General features: G+C 46.6%; 1 protein-coding gene across 2 annotated transcripts in view; it reads right to left on the reverse strand.

Annotated features, from left to right (window-relative positions):
* LOC147666543 (splicing factor, suppressor of white-apricot homolog) overlaps window positions 1-19529 on the reverse strand; it is a 590263-nt gene that overhangs the window by 368933 nt on the left and 201801 nt on the right. For both annotated transcript variants that reach the window (XM_086948999.1, XM_086948998.1), the window contains exons 7-8: window positions 18946-19144; window positions 12910-13140 (exon numbers count right to left, since the gene is read on the reverse strand). In XM_086948999.1, the coding sequence (XP_086805125.1) occupies window positions 12910-13140; window positions 18946-19144 (430 nt within the window). The remainder of the gene's footprint in view (window positions 1-12909; window positions 13141-18945; window positions 19145-19529) is intronic.

Raw genomic sequence — 19529 nt, forward strand, 5'->3', positions numbered from 1 at the left:
CTGGTATTGCCAGGACTGCTTTTGTTGCCCTTGCTGTGTTTGGTTCTCCGCCTGGTGAGATTGTTGGAACGCCTGGTGCGATGTTCCTGGCTGGTTACCATCCTTCGTGATGGAGTGCCCCTTTTCAACCCTCTGAACTGCAATGCCCCCATGGACCTTGCTGTCTCATTGTCTTTCTTTAGTTGGCTGAACTTTTCGTCTACTGGGGTCCGTACAAGGTCTGTCCGTTGAACGGGGTGTTCAGGATGCTGTGTTGTACTTCTGGCTTGAAACCTTACACCCTGAGCCAGGCTTGTTTTCTTTCTGTGATGCCCATCATCATGAGCCTACTCGAGGTGTAGGCTCCGTCCAGAGCTGTCTTGATGCAAGACTTTGCCGCATTCTTCCCCTCTTTGACTAGGTTTTCAGCTCTGTCCCTAAATTCCTGAGGCATATTCTTTATCAACTGGCCCAGTTCCTCCAGGATCAGGTACTGATGCCTGTTTAGTAGTACGTTGGAATTGGCCATTCGCCAGTGCATCCGGCATTCCTTTCAATTCTTCTCCCTACCAAGTCCATCCTCTGGCTCTCCTTGTCTGGAGGTGGCCCTGAGGTAGTAGGCACATTAGCCCTCTTCCTTGCTGTGGCAGCAATGATTGAGTCAGCTGAGAAAATGCCCTGGATATAGGGTGGGTCCTTGGATGAATGTTTATACTTCTTTTCAGATCTTGGGGTGACTGCTTTGCATGTAGCCGGCTCCTTGAAGGCTTTTTTCCGTTGTGCCATGACACTTTCCAGCATTGGAAGGTACTGCCTCCTGGTCTGTGTGGGGAGCAATGTCTCGAGAAGGAGGTCAGCCTTCTGCTGCTCTTCGTCGAGTTTCACCTTGAAGACAGCTTGGGGTGTACAACTGATGACTGTTGTACACCCCAATGTCATCCGGCGGCGAAGGTCTCAAAGGATACGTGCCAACGCTTTCTTCAGGACTCTCTGTGTCGACTTCTTGCCAGTCGATCTCTTAAGTTTCCGAGGTTACCGAACCCAGGACAGTCCTGCAGTCGTCGTCCTCATAGTAGTCAAAGGCGTCTTCGTCCGGTTCGAATGTTTCGACATTCTCCGACTGTTCCTCGACTTCATCCTCTTCCTCCTCGACCACCTCGTGCACCTGTGGCTTGGGCTTCGTCGGGATTATGTAGTCTTTCATCCTGGCGTCGAAATCCTTCTTTCGTTGCAGGATGTTTTCCATCTCGGCTTCGAAACGCCTCTTCTTCTCCATTTCGGCAGCCAGATCTGCGTCCAATGGTTCGGCCGGTCTCTTCGAACCTATTTTCGGCGTCGAAGGTTTCGGCGCGAGCTTCTCTTCGGCGACTTTTTTGGGTCCTTCTCCTTCGGCATCGGACGTTCCCTTTCGGAGACGTTTTTCGACGGCTTTAGCTGGTCTTCAGCTCTCGGCGCCGGGGACGCCTTCTCAGAGGATCCGCTGGGCCTGGGTTTATGTGTGGGTGCCGAAGCTTTCGGCGCCTGCGCTTTCAAGGATTTTCCCTCGATCTTTCGAGACTCAGGGTCTCTCGGGGCTTTAGGGGGCCGTAAAATCTCCTACCTTCTGTGGAGTCTTCGTAACATCGGTCTCTACGACCGTGTAGCCGTCGTCTTCGGCGGCGTTGTTGTCTTCTTCGTCTGAAGATAGCCCCAGGTCTCGAAGAGATGGAGGCTGGCCCTTGCCCTGCATCGTGGCGTTGGCTACTCTCTGTCTCGCTCGAACTCGAAGAGTTTTTGGCATAAAGGCGGAGCAGGCGTTGCAGTCGCTGATCTCGTGGTCTACCGGTAGGCAGAGGTTGCAAACTGGGTGCTGGTCCTTCTGCGCGTACTTGTGGCAATTTGCGCAGAACTTGAAAGGAGTCTTGTACATCTCATGCGTTCAGGGGCCCCCTGCGCTCGCATTCCTCGATGGAAATTCAAAGTTCTTGAACTTCCTTCCCTCCTTCGTCGATCTTCTCGAAGATAGAGTCTCCTGAAGTCTTCTCCAATGTTTGTCATCCAAAAATGCGTATTTTCTTCTTCTTTCTCCAAAAATGTCTGGAGCCCTCTCGGGAACGACCCAGACCCAACCGCGGGAAAAAGAATCTGAAGATGGCGCCCAAGAGTGGGTGCTTCCGCAGGAAGCGTGCCGACGTCACCGGAAATACACCAAAAGGTGAGACGTTGACGCCCACCTGGGCTACGAAAAAAAACCAATGAAAAAACTTCGATTCCGGACCCAACCACAAGACCGCGGAATAATGCACAGCATAGTGAATCCAGAAAGATTCACGCTGCAAAACTTATTTTCATGAGAAACAGAACCGCATCCAACCAGCTTCTACAAATAATGTCAGTGCCAGTATACCAGCCCTGTGGGGAGCTACAAAGTGACCATAAACATTACAAATAGAAATAGGTTTCACTTTAAGAGAGGGTAGGTCTACTGAAATAAACAATATGAAATCCATTGAAACTAGAGGACATTTAGGAGACCAGCACTACCACAGGAGAGGCAACAAACATAATACCCAGAATATTGAACATCTGCAACTGGGACTCAGGCACAAATTTACTGTGAGCAACCCACTGCTAATGCAAGAATCAGGCAAGCGCATGGTCTAGGCTGGCGTTATAACTCCCAGTGAAAACCAGAGCCCCTCCTCCATGCCCAACATGCACAGACCACCACAGCTTCACTGGCCACCATAGGTTTCAATGTTATGTTTTTATGTTAGTGCACACAGCCTAACCTGCGGCAAGAAAAACAAATGTCTGACTTTGGCAGTTCAGCAAAGCACACAAAAATATCAACTTTGGCTATGTTCAGTGCCTGGAAACAAGTTTTTCAGTCATCGGTGTATTTCATAGGGCCAGACTATCTAGGCACTCCAAAGGGTGGCAGACAACGTGAACCTGTGGTTGCAAACGTGGCTCACTGTCGACCTCCGGAAACCTTTGCTTTAGAGAATCAGGTGACACAAAGTATATCTATGCTAACTTTTCTCAAACATGAAGATTTGAACAAGTGCCATGGATTTATCTCAATTCATCATCATCATCATCATCATCATCAAAGGTATTTATTTCGGCCAGAATGACCATAAAAGCACAAATAAAAATACAGTATATTTCATTCAGTCGAGGAAAAACATCATTGCTCTATGTAAAGCACAGAATAACATAAAGAGCATGTGCATTACAGTATTACCTATAACGCTCAGCTATCCCTCATGTCAGCCTCAAAGGTCCTAACATTAACCTATAAATATGGGAACCAATAAAGTGCAAGTGCAATACATGAGCAGCATAAAGGTCTTTACAGTTTTCGATATCCGGGATTCATGATGCTAACCTAGCGTCTCCCACCTGATAGCATTTGAGAACATATACAAATGCTCCTGAAGTCTTAGAGTACGGATACCTTAACTTACCTCCAGACTGCATGAACATCATTAAGGAGGCAAGAAGGCCAACTACTAGGGCATGTTATGCAGTTAAATGGAAGAGATTTGTTATTTACTGTAACAATAACCAAATCAATCCATTAGATGCTTCTATACAAAACATCATATGCTACCTATTGCACCTTCAAAGGTGCAACCTAGCTTATTCTTCTATAAGACTACACTTAGCTGCTAGAGCAGCATACCCCCAAAACAGACACCTATCACTGTTTAGAGTAGCAGCAATCAAAGCGTTCATGGAGGGCCTTAAAAGAGCAATTCCTCCAAAAAACCCACCTTCACCAGTCTGGAATCTAAACGTTGTACTCAACAGACTTATGGGGGCCTCCTTTTGAACCCCTACATTCATGTGAACTACAATTTCTCAAATGGAAGGTGGCTTTCCTTATTGCTATTACCTCACGTAGAAGAGTTAACGAGCTACAAGCACTAACTATCCAAAAACCCTTTATGCAAGTACCCGCAAACAGGGTAGTACTTAGAACAAACCCTACGTTTATGCCAAAAGTCATATCCAATTTCCATATCAACCAATCTATAGAACTGCCCGTGTTCTTCCAAAATCCACAGTCAGTACCTTAAAGAGCCCTACACACCCTAGATGTCAAAAGAGCTCTGCTATATTATATTGACAGGACAAAGGCATTCAGAAAAACAAAACAGTTGATTGTTGCTTTCGCACCACAACAAAGGAAATCCCATATCAAGGTCAGGAATAGCCAGATGGATAGTTAAATGCATTCAAATATGTTATCAAAAAGCTAAACGCACTTTAACAGTCCCCCCAAGAGCACACTCCACGCGCAAAATCGGGGCATCCAAGGCTTTCCTATGGAATATTCCTCTTGAGGATATTTTAACCATTTTATGTTTTTTCTGTCTTTTATCTGTTCCTTTCTTGTTATGTTATGAGACCGGTGTGCAAATCAAAGCGCCGGGACAATCTTTGAGTAGCCGTGCGCTATATAAAACCTAGTTTAACATAACATAACATAACAAGGATATCTGTAGAGCAGCCACATGGTCTACCATACACACTTTCACAAAACATTATTGTGTAGATGTACATTCCAAACAGCAAGCTGCTGTAGGACAGGCTGTTCTTAAAACTCTTTTTCAAACTGCTGCAGCTGGCACAGGTGACCACCGCTAGAGGAGATACTGCTATACAGTCTATGCACAGATATGAATTCAGCAGCCCACATGCTTCGAACGGAATATGCTACTTACCAGTATGCATCTGTTCTTGGCATGTAGGGCTGCTGACATTCATATCGCCCACCCTCCTCCCCGGTGCCTGTTACAGCAGTAGCATTCTCTCTTTTGCATGGACATTTCTTACTGTACTATACCCCATCTCTGCCACAATGGCGAAAAACAACCTGAAGATGGAGAGGATGCCCATGCGCACTGTAGTCCAGGGGAGGAGCCACCTATCTCGTGATACTTCGAAGACTCTTCCAGGACAACAATGTGCAATCATCCGGACCCAACACGAGGCGGCGATCTATGCACAGATATGAATTCAGCAGACCACATGCCTCGAACACTAAATTTAGGGGCGTTACAGGTAGGGCATGGGCAGGGATGACTGATGTATGCCAGGGCAGTGTGTTTTTGTGGGCATGGCACACAGATGTGTGCCATGTTGACTCTGTTTAGTTCTGCACCAGGACACTCAGCCTGCAAAGGCGGTGTATGGGTGTCAGGGTACAGGGCCCCTAAGTGTGGCACAATAAGTGCTGCAGCCCTTACAGGTTTTCTCTGGTCACAATGCCCTGGGTACCTAGGGTACCATTTACCTGGGGCTGACATGTGGCCAGAGATGCCAATGGGGGTTTAGGCGTTAGTACAGTTTTTAGGGAAGAACACAGGCCCTGGGTACCTGATTGGCAGGGACCCAGGGCACACCAAGGAAAAGTGCATCAGTTATCAGGCAAACAGTGGGGGGGGGGTTGCTGCAACAGAAACCCACTTCCTTACATTGTCTAACAAAAGAGTTCTCAATTCTCAATATAGGGCCAGATGGACAGTTAACCCAGATTTCAGCTCCGTAGAGGGCAGCACCTCTGGCCTGGGTTTAATAAATTTCCACCACCGGGCCAACAAATTAATGGGTGCAGCTCTTATATACCTTTCTCCATCCCCTGTTGTCTGCGCCAGCTTTAAACTTGTTTTTTTAGTTTGTGCAAACCAGTCCATTTTTTCAGTGAGCATGTTACTAAGGTATTCAAAAACAGAAACCCTATCCAGAGGTTACCCATCCAGGCGAGAATTTGGCCAGTTACTATTACTTGCATTAAAGATCATGTATTTAGTTTTCTGTAGGTTGATCTCCAGCCCCCTGATTTTACAGAGATCGGGAAAAATGTCTAGGGCTCTCTGAATTCTCATAGGTGAATTTGAGAGCAGAAGGGTATAGTCAGTGAACATCACAACAGGTATTTTAGGGTCGCCAGCTTAGGGGCATCAATACCCTTCCCTGCAATCAATGACTCTACTAAACCATTAATAAAAAGGGTCGGGCTAGAACGCAGCCTTGACGTACGCATCTTTCTACAGGTATGGCAGAGGTAAGTTCACCATTTTTGCCATACCTAATTTGGGCAAAATTGCCCTCATGTAATCGTTTCAGTTGATGGCTAAGACATGCTGGAACCCCCATATTCAATAAAAATGCCCACAATGTATCCCTCGGTACCAGGAAGAATACGGATTTTAGGTACACAAACATTAAATAGAGACTGCCACCCTCCATACCCACTGATTTCCAATGTAGCAGTTGTAACCTAAAAATGTGGTCTATTGTAGACCTCTTCACTCTAAACCCGGCTTGGAGGGGACTGAGGACATTGTGCTCCTCCATCCAGCTCTGGAGTTGTCCCAGCAGTACACAGGCAAATATTTTTTGGCTTGCTTCAAAAACGGCTGATAGGTCGCTAATTAACGGGGAGGAGTGGCTATCCCTTTTTATGAAATGGTATCACTTCGGCCCCCGCCTAGGTAGCGGGAATCGACATTTCTTGCAGGATAGCATTGAACAAAGTCCGCAGGTAGGGGGCCCAAACAGTAGGTTCCCTACGGAAGAGATGCCCGGAAATATTATCTAACCCTGGAGCCTTGGCTGGTGCTACCCGGCTCAATGCATCAGCTATCTCCTTAAAGGATATTATAGGGGCATCAAAACAAATTGGCTCAAAATGGCCAATTTTCCATCTTAGGAGCCTGAATTTACCCCATTCCAAAAGGACCTCATATTATAGATACTTTGGGCGCTTCTCAGGGTGTCCCATTTATGACATTCACATCTTCTTTTTGCCTTGTTGATGATACTTTTATGGGCTGCCCTTTTTTCTCTTATTAACAGACTATCCTTAAGTTTTATAGCAACAATGAGAGCTAACTTGGCCCTACGTCAGATATCACTATACCAGGCATGTTGTGGTATTCTGTACCCCCTTATTCTTTTGTTAGGGTAGAACATATTAACCATAGTAGATACTAGGTCTTGGTAAATATCAAAGATTTTAGAAAGAGAAGTAGGGATGCCTTTGGTCAAAGTAAGTTGATTCGCGGCCATGAGGAATGGGATGATCGTTTGGTATGGAAAGGCCAGAGTTTCTAGGGATTGTCTGAATTCCCCCATCAAACTCTCCTCCTGCCATTGGTCAGTGTTAGAATGGAATCAAGTGGTGGATGTGTTTCAGATACACTCTTAGCACAGGGTGAGGTCACCTCTATAATAAGAGCATTATGGTGGCTAAGATAACGGGACGCAATCTTAATATCTAGCACCCTATGCCAAGATTTTGTATCCAACAAAATGTGGTCTATATTAGAGCTATGTCATAGTCTATTAAAGGTGTATTTCCCTGGAGTGTCAGATTGTGTGCAACGATTACACACTCTTAATGAATGATTCAATGTGAGTGTGTTCATCTGCAGCACCAGTAGAGTCCATGCCCGAGTTGGTGGGATGTTGGGCTCTGGAATGGCTCAATGAAGGTCCTCATCATCGAGGTTCCCTACAGTCAGGCCATTCAGGGGCTTGAACTGGCAATTAAAGTCACCACCTAGGATCAACCAATAATTGGCAGGAATGGTGAGCAGAAAGGCGGCCAGTTATTCAAGAGTCGTTGACTCTAGGCTATAGCCAACCGGCCCAGGAATAGACATTGCACAAGGCAATTCGGACCTTTTTAGGAAAGGTCAGAAAAATTCAAAGAATGTCACGTGAAGATGTTTCTGTTTTACTACATAGCCCAAATGCACACCGACCCAGGTGCAGAGTTCCCGTGAGGGCTTTCCCCTACCCCCAGAAATGGCTGCTATGCAATGTGACAAATAGCCTAATCTATGCATGTCCACCCTAGCCCAGGTTTCCTGGAACATGCACATCTCGTATTGTTCTACGCATGAGCCCCACTCCAGGTTGTCCAATTTGGTAGTGGGACCTGCAATTTTCCAAGAAAGTACCTGCAGCCTAAAAGGGCCTACACAGTTAACTGGGATTTGAGACTGGTCACCAGTCGTGGATGTACCATGATCTTGTTGGAATGAGCTAGTTGACTCCACCCTCACTGGCCTTAAGCCATTACTAGCAGCAGAGTGGTCAGATTTGGGGGATGGGGGGTTTTAAATAGCCCACGGTTGGCAATTAAATGCCTTTATACACTCTTGGGAGGGATCAGGCAAGAGTTAGTTGATAAGAGCCCCATACCCTCCTCTGCTTTCAGCTCCTCTCTCTCCAACAACATACACCTTCGCCTGTTCCCCTTCCTTGCTTGAATGCCAAAACCTCTGTGCAAACTCCCCTGTTGAATGTGGCTCTACAAATGCTCCTTCTGATGGTGGAATCTCTCATTTGTGGGCCCTATGAGGTCACTCAACCTACGGACTCTAGACACCCAAATCTGTTTGATAGCGGTTGATTAAGAAATAATGGACTGGGTTGGACCATACCCAAAATAGAATATTACTAGTTCTGATTCCATGTACACACCTCATGGCCACCCCACCTTCTGATGCGTGGATCAAGCCCTGGGGGGGAAAAATAACCCATTGAAAAAGACCTTATGCCTTTGATAGTTGTGTTCGAGGAAAGCTTGTAAACAACTGGGTTTCTGAAATTAACCACAAAGCAATCCCCAGGGACATTTTTCGGCCTCCAACCCACCCTGCAAGTCATAAGGATTTCGCCTGCATCTTTGTAAGAAAATTGCCACTGCTTGGCCAGCCAAAATATACACTTATTTTTAAGTTCGAAATGTGATTCCCTAGAACCCTTACTCAACTCAGGTACTCCTGGTAGAATAATAACATAAGAAAGAACAACTGATCTAACTGTCATACCTGAGGCATGATGGAAAGCCTGGGGTCAGGGCTGCCTTAAAGGCACAGTGCCACTTTTTGTTGAAAATGCTTTCATTTTCTATGTTATTGCTTTTCAATGCAGCCTGAGGCTAACAATGTCTTTTTATGAGCAATTTTCAGGAGTTATGAGTGGTTTTACTCATAAAAACACAAAATTCAAAGGATATTTGATTTAATGTGTTCTTTATTTCCTTTATAATTGCAGTACATTTACAAGGTTTTACATTGTGTTAGCCTCTTTTTGGGGCTGCATTGGTATGAGAAAAATAATATATGTGCGTACATATATGTGGAGCTAGATAGATGTGTTTTTACACATATATTTTTATATTGTTTCCGGGGTCCCGCACATGGGCGGGAATATTCAGTGCTTATGACTATTGATGAGGATCCCCTGGAAGAGAACATAAATTCTCGGCCTAGCTTCGACAACCAACCCGGAGACCAACCCACCCAACCATTTGCTGAACATTCTCCCCCCGTGAACACACTTAACGACTGGAACCAAATCTCCACTGAGGACACCATCCGCCTGATGAACTCTATCCACTCAGGATCCCCCACAGACCCATGTCCTCACCACATCTTCAACAAAGCAGACTCCGTCATAGCACCGCACCTCCAAGACGTCATCAACTGCTCCTTCAACTCCGCCACCTTCCCGGAAGACTGGAAACACGCAGAACTCACCGCCCTTCTGAAAAAACCCACAGCGGACCCCACCGAACTAAAAAATTACCGCCCGATTTCACTCCTTCCATTCCCGGCCAAAGTCATCGAGAAAGCTGTCAACAACCAGCTCGCCGCTTTCCTCGAAGCCAATAAATCCCTAGACTCCTCACAATCCGGCTTCCGAGCAAAACACAGCACTGAGACCGCCCTCATCGCAGCAACAGATGACATTCGAACTCTACTGGACAATGGAGACACAGTCGCCCTCATCCTCCTCGACCTCTCTGCAGCCTTCGACACAGTCTGCCACAGCACCCTTTTACAACGCCTCAATAACATCGGAATACAAGGAAAAGCACTTGAATGGATCACCTCGTTCCTCACCGGAAGAACCCAGAGAGTCCGCCTGCCACCATTCAAGTCCGAGGCCACTGAAGTCATCTGTGGCGTACCACAAGGATCCTCACTCAGCCCCACCCTCTTCAACGTATACATGAGCCCCCTCGCGGCCATCGCCCGCCAACACAACCTCAACATCATATCTTACGCGGATGACACTCAACTAATCCTTTCTCTCACCAATGACCCCAGCACCGCCAAAACTAACCTACACGAAGGAATGAAAGAAGTTGCCGAATGGATGAAACAAAGCCGTCTGAAACTGAACTCAGACAAAACAGAAGTCCTCATCTTAGGTACATCCCCCTCTGCATGGGACGACTCTTGGTGGCCGGAAGCCCTTGGAAAAGCACCCATCCCGACAGACCACGCACGGAACCTAGGCGTCATCCTGGATTCTTCACTCTCAATGAACAGACAAGTCAGCGCCGTATCCTCATCCTGCTTCAACATTCTTCGCATGCTCAAAAAAACATTCCGCTGGATCCCCACCGAAACCAGGATAACAGTCACCCATGCTCTGGTCACGAGCCGACTGGACTACGGAAACACCCTATACGCAGGCACTACCGCTAAACTCCAGAAGAAACTCCAACGAATCCAAAACGCCTCAGCCTGGATCATATTAAACATCCTGCGCAACGAACACATCTCTGGTCACCTGAAAGACTTCCACTGGCTACCCGTCAATAAGAGAATCACTTTCCGACTGCTAACCCACGCACACAAATCACTCTACGACATCGGACCAAATGCCTCAACTCACGACTGTCCTTTTACACCCCCTCCCGCCAACTACGTTCTTCCAGCCAAGCCCTCGCCACTGTACCTCGCATCAACAGGACCACCATGGGAGGCAGATCCTTCTCATACCTGGCTGCTAAAACATGGAACTCACTCCCCGCTTACCTTCGCCTTACCCAGAACCACCTAGCATTCAGAAAGCAACTTAAAACGTGGATATTTGACAAATAATCCTCCTCCCCTTCCTAAGCGCCTTGAGACCCTCTGGGTATGTAGTGCGCTATATAAATTCTCTGACTTGACTTGACTTGACTATTTGCAGCTAAGGATTCCAACCTAGTATTGGGATGAACAGCCTGCAATGCCAGATGATTTACTGACTCAACCTCCCTTAAAATTGCCCCCGTCTTACCTACCCAGGACTCAATCAAGGTAGACCGCTTATCCACTCGTTCCATCAAACTGTTAAGTTAATCTTTCACAATGACCCTTACTTGGACCTGTAGATCCACCACCAGGTTGGTCACCCAAGCTGGTTGCTCAATGCCTACCTGTGAAGAGCCTCCTGTCCCACCCTCCCCGGAGTCACCATTCACTGAAGGCTCTGTAGCACTTCTTGCGTTTAGTCTCCAAGCTAATAGCTGATTTGGATTTCCCTTTTCTAGTGGGCCATGATGAACACCCTCTGGATGCAAGTGAGTGCTAGATGTTTCATATAACATTGCACAAGTCCTTGGCTGGGGCATTGGAGAATCGGAGGCAAAGCTGGTGTAGAACATGATGCATCATGATTGATAAAGGATAAATCCGGGGTTAGTGATAAAATCCTTTCAGTTAGTTCAATTTCACTAGCCACTATACCTATGGCCCTCTCAAGCATCCTGTCAATGGAGGTTGGTTGAAAAGTTGTTACAGATTGCAGGGAAGGCATTTGCTTTTTCCCACCGCAGGTTCGCTTCCCCATTTTTGGGGATAACACATTAGGGTAAATAAAATCTCCTTCGCAACTTTTAACCGCTTTCTGCCCTGTCGCTGGCTCCACATAAATGCGACTGACAAGTAAAAGCAGAGAGGAATTAGTGTGCTCAAGAATGGGATAAGAGTTTGGGCCGGCCACGGAGCAATAAGAAAAGCTATGTGGTCACGACGTCAATATATAAAATCAACGTATAATGGCACTAACCTGGAGTCCCACGGTGGTTTGGTGAGTCAAGTCCAGAATCCTCAGTGGCCAGGCCTCAGAAGGGTAGCCAGCCACCTCTGAGCTCTGACTGGCGCAGACACACCCTAACTTCGCCTTGGCGCGGCCACATCCGCATGCGTCCCACACTGCGGGAGTCCTGGAGATTACTTAAGCGCCTCCTGGCGCGTTGTGGTGGCGTTGGCGGCGTGACGGCCGCGTTGAAGGCTGGGACTTGTGGTTCGGTCCCCTTGTTGCAGGTAAGGCACAAGTGGCGGCAAATGGCAGTAAAACTGCTCCATTCGATGTATGATTGATGAGCGCTTGCAAAGTAAAATAACGTAAATACTATCCTGCAATTGTCTGGAATTCTTACAACCCCACAGCTCTGCAGAAGCTCTGGTATGGATGGACCTCAGCAACTCCAAGAAACACAACATCAGAAATGCAGCTTTAAGACCAAATAGAAAATAAGTTAAACTTATCGAACAATGTTTTTATGAGATGCAATCAGAAAGCAGCTGTCTAATGAAACTAATTTTCAATCAGAAAAGAGTACAAACAAATAGGGGCATGCGGAGGAAGTGTATCCCGAAGAAAAGGATAATAAAACAAATGACAGCCCAAAGATGGCACTGCAGATAAAAAAAATTTTATTTCGCAAAAAAATAATTAAATAGTTAAAGAATGCTATTGGAAAGTCTACAAAAGGATGGCTGGATGTGGTTTTTGTACTGCATGTTTCTAGCCAAAGCTAGTCAAGTGCTGTACAACATTTGTAAATGTCTAGCAAGTGCCATGGAGAAATTTCACAGAACCCAAGGAGAAGTTCACTTTGGGTTTCCCAAAAGTCAATATACCGGACTACACAAATTTGTAGACAGTTGTTTTTAAGGTAACCCTTTAAAGAATATGTGGGGCCATCAAGTATAAAACGCTACAAAGGATGAAATAAATAGCTGCTTAGCGCACACCGCAAGAGATGTGAACCAGCAGATTGTAGAATCAGCCCTTCTGGCATGAAACAAATAGCACTGTTTTGTGACTAGCTGTCATGTTTTGCTTTAAGTTCTTTACCTTGCTTGGCTTCTATCTCCTCTGGAGTCAACTGTGGTCTTTTTTCTTCCACGACTACAGGCGCTGCAGCAACAACAGGATGGCTGTTTGATGAACCGCTGGTCCCATTCTGCTCTTCTTGGCCCTCCTCTTCATCTTCGCTGTCATCATATAGCTTGACGCGGTTCTTCTCTAGTGGAAGCATATCGTTCTCTTTGGCCCTGATTGCAAAGCTTATTGGAGCAAACGATACTAAAGAAAGGAAAGAACAAATAAATATCAATTAAACTAGGAATCATGGACTAAATACTTCAAACAAAATAATCAATGCCAAGAAGGGCATTTTATAGGGACATTATGCAGTTATGTAGGGAGTTAATTACAAAGCGATTTACTAGAAGGCAAGCAAATGCACATGATTTACCATCAAAACTCGGATGCTCAAGATAAGAGGATTACATCTTCAGCATCAGGAAAGTATTGTCCACCAAAATTCCAATCCACAGTTATCACCAATATACATCAACACAGCTAAGCAACTGAGATCTTGTGAGGTAGGACGGCCACCTGCAGCCAACACCACAAGCAGAAGGACCAAAAGCTGTACGACTGCCACCTACAGGAAAGGACCAGAAGCTGTACGATGATTATTTGCAGCCAACACCACAAGCAGAAGGACCAGAAGTTGTACGATGACCACCTACAGCCAACACCACAAGCAGAAGGACCAGAAGCTGTATGAGGACCACCTGCAGCAAACACCACAAGCAGAAGGACCAGAAGCTGTACGAGGACCACCTGCAGCCAACACCACAAGCAGAAGGACCAGAAGCTGTACGATGACCACCTGCAGCCAACACCACAAGCAGAAGGACCAGAAGCTGTACGATGACCACCTGCAGCCAACACCACAAGCAGAAGGACCAGAAGCTGTACAAGGACCACCTGCAGCCAACACCACAAGCAGAAGGACCAGAAGCTGTACGAGGACCACCTGCAGCCAACACCACAAGCAGAAGGACCAGAAGCTGTACGATGACCACCTGCAGCCAACACCACAAGCAGAAGGACCAGAAGCTGTACGATGACCACCTGCAGCCAACACCACAAGCAGAAGGACCAGAAGCTGTACGAGGACCACCTGCAGCCAACACCACAAGCAGAAGGACCAGAAGCTGTACAAGGACCACCTGCAGCCAACACCACAAGCAGAAAGACCAGAAGCTGTACGAGGACCACCTGCAGCCAACACCACAAGCAGAAGGACCAGAAGCTGTAGGACGACCACCTGCAGCCAACGCCACAAGCAGGACGACCAGAAGCTGTACGAGGACCACCTGCAGCCAACACCACAAGCAGAAGGACCAGAAGCTGTACGAGGACCACGTGCAGCCAACACCACAAGCAGAAGGACCAGAAGCTGTACGAGGACCACCTGCAGCCAACACCACAAGCAGAAGGACCAGAAGCTGTAGGACGACCACCTGCAGCCAACGCCACAAGCAGGACGATCAGAAGCTGTACGAGGACCACCTGCAGCCAACACCACAAGCAGAAGGACCAGAAGCTGTACGAGGACCACGTGCAGCCAACACCACAAGCAGAAGGACCAGAAGCTGTACGAGGACCACCTGCAGCCAACACCACAAGCAGAAGGACCAGAAGCTGTACGAGGACCACCTGCAGCCAACACCACAAGCAGAAGGACCAGAAGCTTTAGGACGACCACCTGCAGCCAACACGACAAGCAGAAGGACCAGAAGCTGTACGACGACCACTTGCAGCCAACATGAGCTAAATTTGGGGTCAGTATAATCTGTTGTGAAAGGAGTTTAACCTGGGAGGAGGTATCCTTACTCTCACCTCTCTTGCCCCTTCTTGTGGATAGTGGGGTACTCTCCACTGCCACTTGTGGGTTACATTGAACAGTAAAGGAGATAGGTCCCGGGACGTAGGGTCGGCTGGACCATATAATACTTTTTGGAAAAAACAAATGCCGACCCCACCACTTTTCAAGTGCTCGTTAATTGGAGCAAACAAATCAAATTGAATTAAAGATTTGTTCGGTATATTTTATTTATACCCTTTACTTAGAAATTTTCGACATGTAAGATCAGACTAATTGTCTGAGAAAGACACTCAACATGTAACACTTATGTAACACTTAGCATGGAACAATACAAAAAAATACAAATCACTAGATAAATTACAAACAAACAATTATATGATACACCTTTGATCTATTGAGTACTAGCAAGCAATAAATCTTTGCACATATTCAAACAACACTCAATAAAGCATAATCAATATTTCAACTAGATGATAGAGACACGTTCAAGGAAGAAAAATGAAGAACATAAATTAATTTGTCAGTGAGACTCAGAAATGAATTCTGTATCTTTCATATATTCTTTCAATACTGCCGACGCGTTTCGAATCCGTGAAGCAAGTAGACGGACTCTCATCAGGGCTCAATCAATGTAGTTCTGCAAGGTGTTTTTTTTTGTTGTTTTTTTTTTAAAAAAAGAAAAAAAAGAAAACGAGAGCAACGTGTCACCAGTCATTGTCAGTAGCAAGGTGACTGCCCCCATACCCCTCTTAGCCCTCTTTTGTACCTGATAGTCAATCTGGGAAACTTATCTTGGGGATCTTGTCACACCAATTTGTGTAGCGGGACCTTGTTATCTGCAAGATAACATTGAGCTAAGAATGTGCAAAAGCAGTATAATTCAGGTTTATGCACACGCGGGAAAACCCGCTAAAAAAGGAATTGAGGGTTCCTACCTGAGACAGTCGCGAGGTCCCGCTACACAAATTGGTGTGACAAGATCCAAGATAAGTTTCCCGGATTGACTATCAGGTACAAAAGAGGGCTAAGATGGGTATGGGGGCAGTCACCTTGCTACTAACAATGACTGGTGACACGTTGCTCTCGTTTTCTTTTTTTTCTTTAAAAAAAAAAAAAAAAAAAAAACACCTTGCAGAACTACATTGATTGAGCCCTGATGAGAGTCCGTCTACTTGCTTCACGGATTCGAAACGCGTCGGCAGTATTGAAAGGATATATGAAAGATACAGAATTCATTTCTGAGTCTCACTGACAAATTAATTTATGTTCTTCGTTTTTCTTCCTTGAACGTGTCTCTATCATCTAGTTGAAATATTGGTTATGCTTTATTGAGTGTTGTTTGAATATGTGCAAAGATTTATTGCTTGCTAGTACAATAGATCAAAGGTGTATCATATAATTGTTTGTTTGTAATTTATCTAGTGATTTGTATTTTTTTGTATTGTTCCATGCTAAGTGTTACATAAGTGTTACATGTTGAGTGTCTCTCAGACAATTTGTCTGATCTTACATGTCGAAAATTTCTAAGTAAAGGGTATAAATAAAATATACCGAACAAATCTTTAATTCAATTTGATTTGTTTGCTCCAATTAACGAGCACTGGAAAAGTGGTGGGGTCGGCATTTGTTTTTTCCAAAAACTTGTGGGTTACAGGCACAGTTTCAATACCTGAAAAGTATGTTTGAAGACTGCCACTCAAAACCTGTCCCTCCAATTCTTTGCCAAAGGGGGGATGATAGCCCAAATGGCACAGAAGAGAACTGAACCTTTTATTTTTGTACGGTTGCGTGGGCTTGCGAAGTGTGGGGCTGACAGAGAGAAATGGAGAGCGGCATCAGAATCGACTGGCAGGAGTTACTTCACCCTCAGAGCAGGAGTGAGCTGTGAGTGGGGTGCTGTCCACCTGAATGAGGCTCAAAGGCGGAGGAAGAAGCCGCCGGCCCCACAATGATCCCTTTGCAAAGCGAGTTCTACACAGGACATGAATAGCTAATACCGAAGAAAAGCCTCTTCATGGTATCCAGCTGCATATCACTGCGTCTTTCTTAGAGGCGCCTGTGAAGAATCAGAGATGCAGTAAGAACTAGGGTGTGCGGTGCGACGGACTCACAAATGTGGGTGAGCTGCTGGAATCCATTTCCTGTGCAGAGGGTTGAATCCATACCTGAACAGGGTGCTGGTCTCTGCGGCAACAAATTCCTTATTTGGAGAGTTACCACTTCTTGGCAATAGTCACCTTTTTTATTTATATATAAATAGTGCTGCGATTTACAACGTTCCTTATTTACATTTTTTTATGGAATGTAATTTATGGGGTGAAAATTCGTACCACCAACCACCAAAATATGTAGTTTTCTACAGAGGACAAGAAAGGTAATGTTTATGTCGACCGGCTGAAAACTCGCAGCCCTTACTTGGAGTCTAGACTAGGAGTGGAGGAGGTGGGGGATCCTGAGCCCACTTTATGTAAAGCGTTTATTCCAAGGGCAGGCACCGTGGTGTGGGTGCTGAAATCAGCCTTTCCTCGAATCTCACTCCCCTCAAGGTCGAAGCACACTGGACGCCGAGCGGCCAGAACGAGGGACAAGAGCTCACCTCCTACATCACTGGAGGATGGCAGCTCTGAAGGGTGACTTCTCATGCCAGCCGCTTGGATTCCTGCTCCAAAATTGTTTGTTCGCCCCTGTCCTCTAGGGACTGGCCCTTGGGGCTTCTCTGTGTCTATATGGATCCCCTGGTACTCTTCACGTTTGCCTCTACTCAATCCGGGCCCTAAATGTCTTTCCTTCTGGTTAAAATTAGGCCTGTTCTGCCGCTGCTCAGCTTGTCCGTCCCCCTTATGGACCTACCTCTAGACCTCGGATGCTGGTCTATCCTGCCGCTGCTCAGCTCATCCGTCCCCCTCATAGACCTGTCTCTAGGTCTTTGCTCCCTTGGCCGCGGATCCTGGTCTATTCTCCCGCTGCTCAGCTCGTACGCCCCCTAATGTACCTGTCTCTAGGTCTTCGCTCCCTTGGCCGCTGATCTTGGTCTATCCTGCCGCTGCTCAGCTCATCCGTCCCCCTCATAGACCTGTCTCTAGGTCTTTGCTCCCTTGGCCGCTGATCTTGGTCTATCCTGCCGCTGCTCAGCTCATCCGTCCCCCTCATAGACCTGTCTCTAGGTCTTCACTCCCTTGGCCGCTGATCTTGGTCTATCCTGCCGCTGCTCAGCTCGTCCGTCCCCCTCATGGACCTGTCTCTAGGTCTTTGCTCCCTTGGCTGCGGATCCTGGTCTATTCTCTTGCTGCTCAGCTCATACGCCTTCCGACAACAGTCCAGTCTAACTTCCTCCGAGTGTCCACAGTGGGCGGAATATTCAAATCGCTTTACAGCCCTTCTGCCAAGGATAGATCAGTGTTAAATCCCACTTTCTCTCCATAGATGCTAAAGGGACTTTAACAAGTGCCATGCACTCGGCAGCAGGCTCTTCTGTAATCTTAAAATCTGCTCAATGGGCAAATGGATCCGGAATATATCGGGTGGGCCACGGCCTGTGATCAATGCTGGATCAGAGGTGGTCTGCCGGTTGCAAATACATTAAAAAAAAAACACATTTCCTCAGATACTTTTTTGAGTTGGGAAAATAGAACCACTGATTACAGCTTCTGTAAAAACAATAAAATCTGCCGGCTAATTCATTTTATTTAAATGAACTTTAGGTTTGAAAGCAAGCGTGCAAATAAATGAGGAACGTCGTGAATGAAAGGTGTCGTCGTTTGAAAGTCTACAGAGCGCTGCACAGAAGGAACTGAACACCCGAGACCTCCCGACCCCAGAAAGTGACCACTAAAGCCGAATGCTCCAATCACAAACCTTGTGTATGATTAATAAACAGTGGTCTCTAGTACAAAGCATTAAGGGAGCGCGTCGACGAATGGCGAGATACACTCAATGACAATTCAATGGCGACCTCTTGAACAGCGCGCTGCTGGGCTGCGCTCACACAACCTGATGGAGTTCATCGTCCTCAAAGCAGTGCGAGTGAATAAAGGACACAAGGAACACACTCGGCGCCCCTCACACTCTGGGCGCGTCCCTCACACTCGGGCGCGCCCCTCGCACTCGGGGCGCCCCCTTGCACTCGGCGCGTCCCTCACACTCGGGGCGCCCCTCACACTCGAGGACACGGTGCTGTTACGGTGCCTGTCCACACCTGTGGCACGTACCTTTCATCTTGCCGTCATTGCAGGCCTTTGCCAAGGGGTCCTCTACCTCGGCCTCGGCAGCCTCTTCTTCTTCTGGGTCGTCATCTGTCTCCTCGACATCCTCTTCCTCCCGAGACACCGTCTCTTCCACATAGGTGCCCTCTGGAGGCGCTTCTCCATCTGCACTCTCGGATGGGGGCACTTCGGATTCGGTCACCTCCTTCGAAACAAAGATCTGTATCTTACAATCATGCAATTAAACAACCAGGCTATGTTTGACAACTCAAGACAGATGGATAGGGCACCAAAGCACAAACATCAGTGTTGAGTTAGAAATGGAACTTGTGTGCGCTCGAAGGACATTGAGCGAGGCAGGCAGCTTTTAGATCACAGCAGCTCTTGCTGCGCTCCTGCTAAGCACAAACGGGCTGCTACTACTTTGAAGATTGTAAACCTCTTTGCTAAACTCCATACTTAAGGCCAAACACATTTGGAGCCCTCCCATACCTCACCGACAACAGAACAATTTAAACTAACTACACACACACGTGTAATTTGGGTCTATATTGCAAATGAGAAGTTATGGTGACATTTATAAACCAGAA

This window comes from Lissotriton vulgaris, unplaced genomic scaffold, assembly GCF_964263255.1.
Source record: "Lissotriton vulgaris unplaced genomic scaffold, aLisVul1.2 SCAFFOLD_966, whole genome shotgun sequence".
NCBI classification, from domain to species: Eukaryota; Metazoa; Chordata; class Amphibia; order Caudata; family Salamandridae; genus Lissotriton; species Lissotriton vulgaris.